Raw genomic sequence first — 15,124 nt, forward strand, 5'->3', positions numbered from 1 at the left:
CCCCCCCTACAGTCCCGAAGTGCACATTCTTGCCACTTGGGTCTGTATTAGTTTCCCGAGGTTATGATAAAAATTTACTACAAACCTAGTGGCTTCAAGCAATGCAAACTTATTCTCTAACATTGTGCTGATGAGCACTTCGGGCCTGGAGAACAGAGGTCTGGTGGCTACTGCAAGGGCCTGGGGAAGGGAGACAGTAGAGGCACCGAGGTTGGCCAAACTGTTGACAATTAAACAATTGGCTCTTGGGGCAGAGCTGGGGCCGACTTATTAAGGGTTGGCCAATGCTGTCCTTAGAGGGACAGAGCTGCCCCCAGTTGCTGTGGGATGGAACATGGGCTAGATGGCCACTGGTACTGGAAGGAGCTGGGTCTAACATGAAGCTACAGGTGAGCCTCTGATCCCAGCCAACTCCGGAAGCCCCAGCCTTACCTCTAAGATGCACAGAGGCAAAGTGCCTGAGCAGCTGCCCCAGGGAGGCTGGCTTTGAACCCATAACCTTCTTCCCTATCTTCCAGCCACCCCCTCCGCAGGCTCCCTACCCATAAATCTTCCCCAGCTTCTTAACAATGTCTAAAACTTTTCCATTAAATACTGGCCCTTCCAGCCTAAGGTTTTGGGTTTGGTTAGCCTTAGGCTGTCCTCCTTCACAGAGACTGGTGAGTGAGTGGGCGCTAGGCTGTTTCCCAAGGACAGCCTTTGACGGAGTGGAGAACAGAAAGAAGGGATAACAGGAAGGGAGTGAGGGGCAGCTAAAGCTGCTGAGCTCCTTCAGGTGGATGAGCAGGACAAAGCCAGGGCCACTTCGGCAGCCCCAACCTTCTGAGCCAGAGGCAAGGGGACCTGACTCAGAGGCTGACCACTTCTCCAGCAGGGGCCCCCCAGTGTGTGGCTCTCTCTCGTGTCAACTGGGATGTCTTGAGGGGCTTGGAGCAGCAGGAAAAATGTGGCTGGTGAGCTGTGGAGGAATGAAGGGCCAATGAGGGGCTTTCCTTTCAGATGCAGGCCTTTTACCCTGAGGAGAGGGGTCTATCCAGGTGTAATCGGGGTTTAACCTTTAATGGAGGGTGAGGGGGCAACTGTAACCCAGTCTTTGGTTTTCTAAAAGAAAAGCTTATTTCTCTCTCCCTTTTTCCTTACACCTGCCCCACCATAAAATCTCCATAAAAGGGAGATATTTGGCTAAATTCAAAGGGCGAAAATTTTTTTAAAAATACAGAGCACAGATTTCTAAAGTTCTGTGTTCTGCAAAGTTCTAAATAAAGTTCTAAAATTCTGCAAAATTATACACCTGACAAGAGTAAGGAATCAATGAGTTGAAAGATTATTTGAGAGAATCTCCACTATGTGAGATGAGCTTGACAGGGGAGTTTGTGAGCACCGCCTTCCAGTTCCCACGTGACCAGAGGGACAGACAGTTTAAACTAGAGCAGGAGGGATTTAGGGCAGACTTCTGGGAGAGTGTTTTTACTTCTAATAATCATAAAGTGCACATAAGCAAGTTATCAAAGGGATTAGGCCTCTGTTCCACTGCTGTCTTGAAGACGAGGGGTGGTTAGTTCTCAGCATTTGCAGTTTGCAGCATTTGCAGTCCCAGCTCCCACTGGCTGTGGCCTCTGTTTTTAAAAGTACGTTTTGTTCAAGGAAGCATAAAATTGCCATGCAGTGTCCTATCTTCAGTGATACCTGCATTACCCCCAGGGGCTTATCAGCAGCAGCATCTGAAATCAGTGAGCAGTCGAGCAATGTCAGCACTGAAGGTCGCATTTTGTATGCAGCACTGTGGGAAGAGCAGTAAGAAATAAAGATAGAGTGTCTCTGAGATGATGTGGTCATTCGGTAGCAAAATAGTAATAGCAACAAAAGCAATGTTAACTGCCATTTTACAGTTATTACTAGTATTTCCCAACCTAGGGCCACTGCCTTCAGTTATGCATATTCTGTACAGAAAAATGTGAACAGCACTATCTAGAGTTGTGCAGTGCACAACTTGCCCCACCATTCGTGGCAGCCTGTCACTCATAGAGTCTCATTTAAAATCTTGCAGGTATGGAATTTTTTTCACATTTTAAGTTGATTTCACACCCATTTGGTCCTCATGACAGTTTTATGAGATTGCCAGGCCAGTGTCATTTTCCCTAGACTACAGATGAGGAAACCAAGTCCCAGAGAGGAGCTGGGACTGTTCCATGTGGTTAGCAGAATGAGATTAAGACCCAGAACTGGTACCTCTTGAATCAGGACCATATCTACCAGCAACTCACTTAACCCAGTCTTTTGGAAACACATCTGGGGTGCAAGAGACAGGCTAGTTGGGAGTCACTGGGAGCTGAGAGGCCTCTTCTTCTCTCCTTACCCTGAATCTGGTCTCTGGCATGGCCTCGCCCTCTAACCATGGCCAGACTCCCTTCTTCATGCCCCTCCTCTCCACCCCCAGATTTGAGCGAGAGCAGAATGATACCTTCATCATGGAGATTCTGGACATCGCCCCGTTCACCAAGATGCGGATCCGAATTGATGGCCTGGGCAGCCGGCCCGAGTGGTTCCTGGAGAGGGTAACATGGCTGGACCCTCACCCTCCCTTCCACCCACTGCCCACCCGTTCTTCCTGCTGCTTTGGGCTGTCAGTGGGCCTTGTTAAAGTGCAAATGTCACGTTAAAGGGTTGTTATGCGGACCTGGCCGAGATAATCAATACGCCCTTTGGTGTGAATTAATCAGAGAACCTAGTTTTATTTATTTGAGTCCAGTCAAAACTGAATCAGCTGCCAGGGAATACAGCCTGCCCTGTCAGTGCAGTTTGGACAGAGACAGGGTGTGGGCTTCCTGGAGGAAGCGAGTTGGGAGGGGTGAGAGGGGAGCAGGAACTGGGGCGGCAAGGCTCCAACGGTGGGAACATTAGGCAGACGGCAAGGAGGCTTCCGGTGCCCCTGTGATCACGGTTAGCTGGCTGCCTCTTCTTCCATCTTGGGCCAACGCTCCCCTCTGAGTCATCCTCTCATCCCTCATCCATCAAAGGCCATCTGTCCCAAGTCCCCTCAGGCTCTGCTCCCCTGTCCAGCCTTTAGCAGATTTTTCTTGAGCCAACAGTAGGGTGCTCCCACCAAGGACAATCTGGCGAGCTTGGGTACACAGTTCCAGGGGTCTATGGCTGACAGTGGTTTGGTTGGTCTGTTTTTCTGTCATTCATTCAGCAAACATTTCTCATGCACAGTGACGGGCACCTCTCGGAATTATATTTAGACGAATTGCCCATTTCCAACTCCCCAAGTGAGGGTAGTAATGGCAGGGGCTTCAGACCCTGTGCCAGGCCCGCGGGGCCAGGTCTTTTCCTGGAGAGGACCCTTTCCTCATGCCTCGAGTCTAAATCAGAAGAACTTGTCTCAGGCCTGGGATCATGGGTCCCGGGGGTCCAGATGAGGGGACTGCATAGCAGGTAGGCAGCTGGCAGAGGTGAGGGAGGACTTCCCACGCTGGCCCCTCTCCCCCAGATCCTGCTGAAGAACATGAACACTGGAGACCTGACCATGTTCTACTACGGAGACTGGCTGTCCCAGCGGAAGGGCAAGAAGACCCTGGTGTGTGAGATGTGTGCCGTCATCGACGGGGAGGAGATGATGGAGTGGACTTCCTATACCATCTCAGTGAAGACCAGTGACATCCTGGGTGAGTCAGTGGGTCCCTCCCTTCTCCTATACCCACCTGCCACTAACCCTGCCCCTCCTTACATTCTGGCTCAGGTCCTGGGCTCTGGTCAAGACATTTTTCTCTGGATGGCCTTCCAAAAGTTGGTCAGGCCAGCTCCTTTCCACAGTGTGCCACCTTCTGCCTGAACAAAGTATTCCTCCCAGTGACTGACTCGGCCCTGTCCTTCCTGCCTCAGGGAAGTGAGGGAGAACGTTACCAGGCCGTATGGTCAGCACTTTTGAAAACGGTGCAGGAGATTAGCTCAGAGGCCCTCTGTCCTCCTGCTGCCTCCTGACACCCCTCACCCAGGTGCCATGCATCTTGGATGCCCCTGGGTTCCTTCCCACATCCCTGTGCTTGGCCGCCATCTGCTGTGTGCCAGCTTTGGCCTGGGGTCTTAGGATGGGATAGGTCCCTGAGCCCGTGTGTGACTGACATTCGAGGGCAGCAAAGACAGTGAGGCTGTGACAGAAGTTGGCACAGGTGCTGGGAACCCAGAGGAGGGCACCTTACCCAGCCTGAGATCAGAGGCAAGGGTCATGGAACTGCTTCCCAGAGGTGGTGCCAAAGTCTGGCCCAGAAAGACAAACAGAAGCTGGTGAGGCAGAGGGGACAGCAGAGGAGGGGCCTTCCAAGCAAAAGTACAAGCATGCTCAAAGGCCAGCAGCTGAGAGGAAAGCAATGCCTCCTGCCTCCCCTCCCCTATACCAAGCCTGTTCCCCAGCAGCTGGTGCAAGGAATCTGGCAAACTCACTCACACTACTTATAAATGGCTAGTGAGAGAGCCCCTTGTTGGCCCTGGTAGCTTACATTTTCAACAGAGAAGCATTCAGCCAAAGAAATGAAGCATCTCCAGCATACATGATGGGTCAGGACAGCTGGCAAAGTGTTTTTTGGCACCTCCCTTCTTCCTTTCCTCCTCAGAGTGAAGCCTTCACTCTCTTCGCTTAAAGTTCCAAGTGTTCACAGTTTTCGAGTCCCTCATCCCGTCATGATGTGCTCTCAGAAAACAATAACTACATTTTTAACCACAGGGTGTGTAACAGAAAATCTTCAAGGAGTGACCTCTCCCAGAAGCCTTTTCTTTTCAGCTGGGGTCAATACCTCTATTTGGCTTAAGCAAATGATGTGAAGCTCTAGCGTAGAATGTCAACCAGAGATGGATTTGGGAACAAGGAACTTTCACATTTTACAGGAGGGAGTTTATTTCTAAACTGTAAAGCCAGTCTACACGGCACATGTTTAAGTATGGGTGTATTTCCCCCAAACTAGGTGAGTTCTTGTACCAAACCATTCACATTTGGTAACCAGGATCCCAGTTAACCCAACAGCATTTACAAGCCACAGAGGTGAGATGAAGGATGGAGTTGTAGACCTGGGAGCCCTATGACACTGACCAGCCCTTTCCGACCTCACCCCTGGCCTCGATGACTCTGAACTTGCCCATGTGCCCCCCTGGCTCCTCCCAGGATCCCGAGAGTGAGGCCAGAACAAGAGAGCTATGATTCACAAAGTCCAGCACCTAGAGCCCTTGTCTTGTGCACCCCAGGAGCGGGCACCGATGCCAATGTGTTCATCATCATCTTTGGGGAGAATGGGGACAGCGGGACCCTGGCCCTGAAGCAGTCTGCCAACTGGAACAAGTTCGAGCGGAACAGCACCGACACATTCAACTTTTCCGACATGCTGAGCCTGGGCCACCTCTGCAAGCTGAGGGTCTGGCACGACAACAAAGGTAGCTCAGGCTCAAGGTCAGGGTGGGAGGGAGGGCAGGCCTCAGCTCTCCACCTGAGCCCCACCCCATCTCCCTGGCAGCACGTGGATCCTTCTACCCCAGGGTGACAGGGAGCCGAAAGCAGTTGATTGCCACCATTTTTTAAAATTTTATTTATTTTTGGCTGTGTTGGGTCTTTGTTGCTGAGCGCAGGCTTTCTCTAGTTGCAGCGAATAGGGGCTACTCTTCATTGTAGTGCGCAGGCTTCTCATCGCGGTGGCTTATCTTGTTGCAGAGCACAGGCTCTAGGCACACAGGCTTCAGTAGTTGTGGCACGTGGGCTCAGTAGTTGTGGCTCGCGGGCTTAGTTGCTCCGCGGCATGTGGGATCTTCCTGGACCAGGGCTTGAACCCGTTTCCCCTGCACTGGCAGGCGGATTCTTAACCACTGCACCACGAAGGAGGCCTGATTGCCACCATTTTGACCATTCCATCAGTTAGAACAGCCAATGTTTCTGGGCAAATTTTAGTTCCTCCTGCCCCCCTGCCCCCCGGGGTGTTGAGTAGCTCTTAATTTTCTGTTATGTTGGGGCATTAATTCTACTTAGTTCAGATATAAAAATTAAGAAAAGAAGGGCTACATCACCAAATTCACTTCCCATGGATTTTCTGTAAAGGATTATGTTTGTTTATTTATAATAGCTAGTCTAAAATTAGTCAAATTCACTTATAAATATGAATGATAGGATAGACTATAAGCCAAGCAAGAAACTTATTTTTAACTTCAAAATACCTAAGGAATACTTTATCATATCTGTAATTGTGCTGAATTTTTTCATTATCCTTTTGTTGTCTTCAGGCCACTCTGAACACTTTTTTCTGGCTTTGGGTCTTTATGTTACACATTATATAATTAGAAAAGAGTTGTTAAATACTAAATTTCACCTCCTTGAGACACATTACTTTCTTAATTTATGTGTTCTAACCCACTCTCTTGTCTTCCATTGAAACTGGCCTCCACAAAGCTATTCATTCAAATCCTTCTCCAGTCTTTCCTGAGTTTGCCCCATGAGTGGCCCAGAGGCGTCCTGAGTGTTGTATTTGTCCTTACTTCTTCCAAATCCTGACAGAGGACCAATATGTCTGTCATGGTATCTGATGAAGCCCAACTTGGCAGCTTTAACATGGGTTAAACAGTAAAATTTTTTCAATAACATGGGATAAGCTCTTATTAAGCACAGAGAAAGTACTCAGTCTTCAGAGCAATAATCTAATGATTATTCGCACAGCCCTCAGTTTTCAAATCTCAGTGTACCCATTCAGTCATTCATTGAGCGAACATTTACAGCATTCACTATGGTCCTAGTGCTCTGTTAAATATGAAAGATACAAACAATTGACCCTTACAACAATCTTGTGAATTCCTGCAACAAAAGCACTGAATTATCTCTCTTTTCAACAACCAAGGAATATTGAGGCCCTGTGAAGTTTGAACAACTTACTCAGAATCACACAACAAGAAAGAGACACAGCCAAAACTCAAATTCAGGTCTTCTGATGCTTGTTCTGGGATACCAGCCCATCCTGCCAGTTCCATTCTGCACCCTCACCAGCCACTGTGCCAACAGGTCAAAAAAGAAGATGAGGAGACGAGGACAGCTTCTTCTACCTCCTTTCTCCCCCATACATGTTTATTGTCAGGGTACAGGGGGAGGATGACTTCTCCAGAAAAGCGGAAGGGGATGCTTATTCCTCTCCTGTTCATTCTGTGTCATTATACGTCTATGGAAAGAAACATACTTGCAAAATATTCTCAAAATATCCCTAATGAATCTCTACTCTTTCCCAATAAGGAAGCAAAACAAAGATCCCTGAATTCTTTCTCACTCTCTCATCATCCATTATGATTGTTTTAGAACTAGTAGAAGGTTGGCCGGTGGTCGAAAGTCTGGCTTAACAACAAGAGCCAAATTATTAAGATCATCTCCTGCCCCAGACAGTTCATAAGATCAAGATGAGCCGCTGCCCATGACACGCCACAGATGGATCACTCAGTCAAGGCAGTCACTTCAGTGTTTGAGCAAGATGCCAGGGGCTCAGTAAAAGCGCTGAGCCCCAATGTGTGTGTCACCACAAGCCTAATTAGAGTGTTTTGACAGACCAGATTGATGAGGGTGGGTGGGGATGGGGTTTGTCTACCCTAATATCCATGCATACAGTTTCCTGTTGCAGTGTCCACGCCAGAGGCAAACCATAGTTTAGGAAGTATATTCCTGGGAAGTGTGCCCCTGTCCTAATCAGAAAGAAGCACATTTTATCTCTGGACTGCCAACACACCCTGGCAAGGCATTACTCTTGAGAGCAGGGGCCATGGCTCATTCATATTTATTTTCATAACTGCCTACAAAGGTGCCTGTGGCACAGTGGAGACTCACTAAATCTTAGCTTAGTTGAGACTCCACGCCCTCCCCCACTCCCAGGACAGAGCTGAGAAATACCAGGGCCTTTAATTCTGTTCTTCCACAGCCCCTATCTCAGAAGCAACAGAGAAGCAAAGGGACTAGAACCTTGAGAAGGAAGAAATATTATTCCCAACCAGTCTGAACAATCCCCTTAGGGTTCAACCACATGATGGGATCAGAGGTCAAGGGGCTCCCTGATCACCTCCTGGTCAGGTCAGAGAACTGGGCAGGGTAGAACTTCATGTAGACCATGATGACCTCCATCCCTTTTCCAAGAAGGGAAGACAGTGTCAGAGCCATTTTTAATATGAAGGCTTCACTCACAGGGTTGTGAGGGTGGAGGGGATGACCAGAAAGACTGAGGATGCCCGTGTTAAATACCACAGTTCTGGGTAAACACGCTATAGCCTTAGCCTTTGGAGCTGTGTAGCTGTCCAGGGTACTGACTTCTCTCTGGCGTCTCTCAATTCTGGACTCTGCCACCTGTTTCTAGGGTTCCCACATTTGAGGCTGACTATTTTCAGAGTGGACTGTTATAGACTTCCCTCAGCTTGCCAAAATGGTTCAACTTACCATACGTCTCATCCTCAATTCACAGCAATAAAAGACAGATAATTGCTGATCCAAGATCAGAGTTCATCTCTGTTTCCTGTCTTCAAAGGGTGCTGTCTTCACCTCCATCTTATCTAACTCCACCTGACTAAATATCTGAAACCCTACTGGTTCTTTGTTCCTTGGATGACTTCTCCTGTTGCTACCACATCTTCAAAGTCTGCCTTCTCCTTCCATCCCCATCTGTTTCTCATCACAGACTTTCCAGAGTCCTCTTAGGCATTCCTGCTCCATGTGGTATCCCTCCTTCCAAACTACCTAGGAAAGCAAAGGCACACATATTTGAGAAAAATGTTCCAGAGAGTCAAGCAATAACATTCCAGGAGTCAGGGATAATGTTTGCCTGTAGTGATGCCTATGTTTCCCCCTTTCTTGTTTTTCTCCTCCTACCTGACATGTCCTCTTCCCAGACAACATGAGCCTTTCAGTTCCTCTACTACTGTAGTCCTAATGATTCCTAACAAGTCCTAACAAGTTTTTATATTGATTTCGGTCAATAAATCAAATATAACCAATTCTCATTATCCACAATACTTTTGCACTCTAAAGTTGCTGCAAACAATGAACCACTGCTCCTGGCAGTCCAGGGAAAATACAAGGTTAGGTTCCTGCAGGCCTCTGGTCACAGCATTTTCATCAACCAGTCAATACATAACTTTGTTTTATGTGTGTTCCTGTTTAAAGACACCTCATCTAATATATATTCTTGATTAATTTTTTAACATCTTTATTGGAGTATAATTGCTTTACAATGGTGTGTTCGTTTCTGCTTTATAACAAAGTGAATCAGTTATACATATACATATGTTCCCATATCTCTTCCCTGTTGCATCTCCCTCCCTCCCACCCTCCCTATCCCACCCCTCTAGGTGGTCACAAACCACCTAGCTGATCTCCCTGTGCTATGCGGCTGCTTCCCACTAGCTATCTATTTTACGTTTGGTAGTCCATGCCACTCTCTCACTTTGTCACAGCTTACCCTTCCCCCTCCCCATATCCTCAAGTCCATGCTCCAGTAGGTCTGTGTCTTTATTCCCGTCTTACCCCTAGGTTCTTCATGACGTTTTTTTTTCTTAGATTCCATATATATGTGTTAGCATACGGTATTTGTTTTTCTCCTTCTGACTTACTTCACTCTGTATGATAGACTCTAGGTCTATCCACCCCACTACAAATATCTCAATTTCATTTCTTTTTATGGCTGAGTAATATTCCATTGTATATATGTGTCACATCTTCTTTATCCATTCTTCTGTTGATGGACACTTAGGTTGCTTCCATGTCCTGGCTATTGTAAATAGAGCTGCGATGAACATTTTGGTACATGACTCTTTTTGAATTATGGTTTTCTCAGGGTATATGCCCAGTAGTGGGATTGATGGGTCGTATGGTAGTTCTATTTGTAGTTTTTTAAGGAACCTCCATACTGTTCTCCATAGTGGCTGTATCAATTTACATTCCCACCAACAGTGCAAGTTCCCTTTTCTCCACACCCTCTCCAGCATTTATTGTTTCTAGATTTTTTGATGATGGCCATTCTGACTGGTGTGAGATGATATCTCATTGTAGTTTTGATTTGCATTTCTCTAATGATTAATGATGTTGAGCATCCTTTCATGTGTTTGTTGGCAGTCTGTATATCTTCTTTGGAGAAATGTCTATTTAGGTCTTCTGCCCATTTTTGGATTGGGTTGTTTGTTTTTCTGTTATTGAGCTGCATGAGCTGCTTGTAAATTTTGGAGATTAATCCTTTGTCAGTTGCTTCATTTGCAAATATTTTCTCCCATTCTGAGGGCTGTCTTTTGGTCTTGTTTATGGTTTCCTTTGCTGTGCAAAAGCTTTTAAGTTTCATTAGGTCCCATTTGTTTATTTTTGTTTTTATTTCCATTTCTCTAGGAATTCTTGATTTATTAACAGTGAACTCATGGTCATCAATACTATAACTCATGCCTAAAGGAACATTAAGTGACAAATCTATTTTCTTTGTAAGGCACATCACAGCCTTGTTGCACTTAGAAACACTAGACAGCTCTCTAGCACTATGCTTGGGGGACATTTAAAGCAGCAAAATTACCAACAAAAAGCATAAAAATGTAAAAATAAAAAACCATAGCACTAAATAGACCACACAAAGGACACTTATTCATAGTGTGAGAGCTGAAACAAGGAGGCAGAGCACCGTCTTGTTTAACCTCAGCTGGCAACATGTGCATCAGACAGCTCAAATTTTTTGCCATTCTGCACATGTCCATGAATAACTGTGAAAGCACTGTGAGTATTGATTTTAGGGTTACAAATAAATTTTAACAAGTAGGTTAATTTGTAAATATGGATAATACACAAATAATAAGGTTCAACTGGATCTATCTTTGAAAAAGTGATATTTAAGCTAAGACCTGAAGTATTGATAGGAATAGGCATTTGGTGAGGTGTGGTGTTTACCAAAAATGAAGCATATTTGAGGCAGAATGAATAGAAAACATAAAAGTCCTGAAATATAAAAAATATTGATATGTTCCAGAAATGAAAGAAGAGTTCAGAGTGACTACAAAATAGGGAATGGGGTTGGGAGCTAGAAAGTAGACTGGAATCAGGCTGTGCAAGGTATTATAAGCCATGTCAAGGATTGGGTCTTTATCCTAATTGTCCTGAGAAGCCATCAAAGGATCTCAGAACAGTAGTCACATGGGGAAGATTATCATAGTATCTGTGGGGGATAGGTTAAATGGAAAAGAAAACAAACTTCAAAAGACTGGCTAAGAGATGATGGGAGATAATGATGATTTGCACAATGATGGTAGCAGTGGGAAATGGAGAAAATGTAGAAAGATTTGAGAAATATTTAAGGCAGAAAGTTTATTAAATGTTTGGCTAAGAAGGAAACTTGAGCAAGAATGGTGAGGATGCTTGAGGAGTTTCTTCATCTTGATATGTTTAATTTAAAGGTCTGGAAGACATCTAAGAGGTGATAGCTAGTAACAGTGGGGTCTGGAGCTCAGGAGGAAAACTAGCTGGGAGATATTGATCTAAGAGTTGTTAGTACAGAGACATTACTGGAGCCATGAGAGTGATAAGAGCATTTGTGGAGGAAGTGCAGCTTGAGAAAAACAAAAGTGGCCGAGAGCAGATTCCTGAGAATTCTAGCCTGAGGTTAGATAATAGAAGGGAAGGAAGAGGAGAAGGAGGAAGAAAAGAGGAGGAAAATGGATTGCCTTAACATTTTTTTACTTCCAAAGGGGAATGTGTCTGGGGAGAGGGACCCTGTCTGGGGAACTATGTAATGTTGAGGATCGTTCACTGGTCATGAAATCCCAAGAAGTGGTGTGTTGGTTCATGATGCCATAGTTTCCTGGGCATAAATTTAATAAAGGAAATATGAAAATACATTTGTTTTCAAATAGCAAAGCAAGTTAAACTATTGAAAATGTTCATTTCTCCCTAGCAAATTCCCAGAATCCCTTGATGAGAATTTTTTTATGCAGCTAAACATTTAAATCACTGTAACAAGGGAAAAGGAGGGGAAGATAAAGAGCCTTCTGTCATTTATGGATTCATGTTTATAAGACAAAAATGTTCGTCATTGCCTCCTAAGTACTCCTCCCCACACACACACACAAATTGTCAGGGAAACTTTCTCACCTAGCTTCACCCTCTCTGTTTTCTTGTCCTTTTTATAAAATGGAATTGCCTTTTTATTCCTGACTGTTCCAGTCCATCCAGTGAATGGTGTGGTACATATGAATTTGCAACAATGAGAAATCTCTAAGATGAACTTCCATTAAAAAGGTTTTCTCTTCTCTTCACTCTCTTCTCTTTCCTAGCTCTCTGAACTTCAAGGCCAGCCCTTGTTTAAATTTTACCTGGCATGAAATAACTTACATCTTTGGCCAAGCTAACAGTTATTCATAAATAGATACCTAAGAGATGAGTTTTCACCTGAAATTCTCTTCCCCTGATAAATTCTAATGCATCCTTCAAACTCCAGATTAACTACCACTTTTTACATGAAATGAAATTAGATGCTCCTTACTCGATGCTCCCGAACTGTTCTGTTTATAACTCTATTCATAGCGCCTACTGTGCTGAATTGTAATTGTCTTGCCAATTACGACTGGCAGATTTTGAATCTCTAAACAGTAGGTCTCTAACTTGTTTGATTCAACTTTGAATTCTCAGTGCCTTGCACTTAGTAGCTATTTAATAATTATGTGAACAAATGACTAAATTCATGTCAAACATCAGCTTGTAGCAGCTTCTTAAGCCTAAATGGATGACTCCAAATGCCATCCTTTTCTGGACTCCCAGGGAAATATCTTTCTCCTCTCTGTGTTTGAGAAGCTCCAGATGTAGCACATTCTATCAGACACTCCTTCAAAGCATTTGTAATTCTCCAAAGGCAGATTTAGTGTGTCGAATGTTCCCCCTGAATTCTTGGCCACCTAGAACTTCAGAATGTGACCTTAATTGCAAATAGGGCCTTTATTAGTTAAGGATTTTGAGATGAAATCATCCTGGATTTAGGGTGGTTCCTAAATCCAATGACTTCTGTTCCTATAAGAAGATGAAAGGACACAAAGAGACATATGGAGAATAAGTCCATGTGAAGATAGAGGCAGAGACCAGAAATAGAGAACACAGCTCAAAGACATTGAATGCCAGGGATTGCCAGGACCTACCCAGAGCTAGGAAGAGGCCAGGAGCATTCTTTCTTTGAGTCTTCAGAAGGATCATGTCCCCACTGAAACCTTGTTTTCAGACTTGTAGCCTCCATGGTGGTGAGAGAATAAGTTTCTTTTCTTTTTAAGCCACCAAGTTTGTGGTAATTTGTTACAGCAGCCCTAAGAATTGAATACAGTAAGGAAGAGGCCCTTCCAGGGAATAGTGTAGACTTCCTGAGGGCTCCAATTCAATCACCTCTCTGCAGCAAAATATCTGCCTCAGGATTTGCTGCTGGATAGAAAAATATTCAAGGCCATTGGGCCAAGATAAAATGCACCAAATCAGAGTGAAGTCCCATCAGAGAGCCTGAAGTCAGCAAGGTTAACTGCAGCAGCTTAAAGTACAGTGAGGTGGTCCAGAGCTATAATTCTCAAGGTGGTGTCAAGTTGGGATCTGCTTGACAAACATTGCTCTTAACTTTTGCAGCTGGGGTCTCCATAGCCCTGCAGGCAGTTCAGTGGTAACTGGGGCTCAGAAACCAACCATTCTTCTAAGCAGGAAAAAGAGGAAGAATCTAGAACTAAAAGGCATCAGACTAGCTTCTGTTTCTACTATGTGCTTGACATTGAATTCCAGCCCCTGAGACTTCTGCCTTGTGACCTAACTCCAAACATGCACCCTGCCATGATTACATCTCCCTGTTTGTGATTAACAAACTCTCTTATGTACTAACCTCCTCACTGTAAGTTCCTCCTATTGCCTTACCTTACTTAAACCGTCCCCCAGAATAGTCATTACATTTGTTACTACATGCTTAGCCTCTGTCTCCCTTACTTATCAGCTCCATGGGTACCATTTTCATATTCATTGCTCTTTCCCTAATGCCTATCACACTGCCTGTAATATAGTAGGAACTTAATATAGAATTTATTTATACCTCTGTTCCAGTCCCTCTGATCATCCCTGTCTTTTTATGCCTCCACCACAGGGAACGCACATTTCTCCCAAATCAGAATTTTTCCTTGTGTCTTAGTACTTTCAAAAACTGAGTACTGGCCATGAACCTCAGGGTCATCACTAGGTCCTCTAATAATGGCTGTCCCCGCTCCTTAGACACTATGCACATATCTAGATTTTCTCAGTTTTCTCAAGGAAAAAAACTGCATTTTTCTTCTATGCAAAAACTCTGCATTCAAATTTGTCTCACCACTGTCAAAACCTTGAAAGAAAAGGGAGGCAGTTCAGCACCTTGGACAGCTCTAAGCCATACTAACGATTGTTTGTTGCTACTACTTTGGCTCTTCAAAGAACTTGATGCCTCCCTTGGATAGCCCAAGACTGATTGCCTTTGGCCCCATCATGGCTCTTGAACCTAAAGAAATCCCAAGTCATTGACGTTAATTTCTTCCCTTTGTAAGCAGAGAAATGGCCTTCTCCTTTCCAACCAGACTTTGGATCTGAAAGCAGGATCCTATCATTGGCAGAGAAAGAAAGATTTTTGTGTCTTCATTGAGCCCAAGTGGTTGGGATACTAGCGTCAGGAGAGGAACAAGGTTCTGTGCCTAACTTTTTCTTTATAGTAACTTTCTCTTCCAGAGATGAAAGTTTAAATATTAATATAAGTCAAGACAGCTAGATATGTAAAATGAACTTCCACATACCCATCACATGGATTCAACACATGATTTGTCATACCTGCTTTACCCTTTTTTTCTTTTTTGGCTTCTTTTTGTTTGCTGAAAGATATAAAATCAAATCCTAAACCTCATGTCATTTCGCCCAAACATATTTAGTATGCTTCTCTTTTAAAAGTACATATTTTCTCAATGCCATTATCACACTTAACAATGATTTATTTATGTCATCCAATTTCCACTTCATATGAAAATTTCCTTAATAACATAAAAAATGTCCTTGTACTTTTGGTTTTATGTGAATCAGGATGCAAACAAGGTCCACACAGCATATTTAGTTGTTATGCTTCTTTAGCCT

General features: G+C 44.5%; 1 protein-coding gene across 3 annotated transcripts in view; it reads left to right on the forward strand.

Moving 5' to 3' along the window:
- LOXHD1 (lipoxygenase homology domains 1) overlaps positions 1 to 15,124 on the forward strand; it is a 201,602-nt gene that overhangs the window by 166,142 nt on the left and 20,336 nt on the right. For all 3 annotated transcript variants that reach the window (XM_029227610.1, XM_029227620.1, XM_029227631.1), the window contains 3 exons: positions 2,438 to 2,555; positions 3,491 to 3,665; positions 5,236 to 5,421. In XM_029227610.1, the coding sequence (XP_029083443.1) occupies positions 2,438 to 2,555; positions 3,491 to 3,665; positions 5,236 to 5,421 (479 nt within the window). The remainder of the gene's footprint in view (positions 1 to 2,437; positions 2,556 to 3,490; positions 3,666 to 5,235; positions 5,422 to 15,124) is intronic.

The sequence above is a fragment of the Monodon monoceros genome, unplaced genomic scaffold (assembly GCF_005190385.1).
Source record: "Monodon monoceros isolate NGI ecotype Baffin Bay Population unplaced genomic scaffold, NGI_Narwhal_1 Super_Scaffold_1, whole genome shotgun sequence".
NCBI classification, from domain to species: domain Eukaryota; kingdom Metazoa; phylum Chordata; class Mammalia; order Artiodactyla; family Monodontidae; genus Monodon; species Monodon monoceros.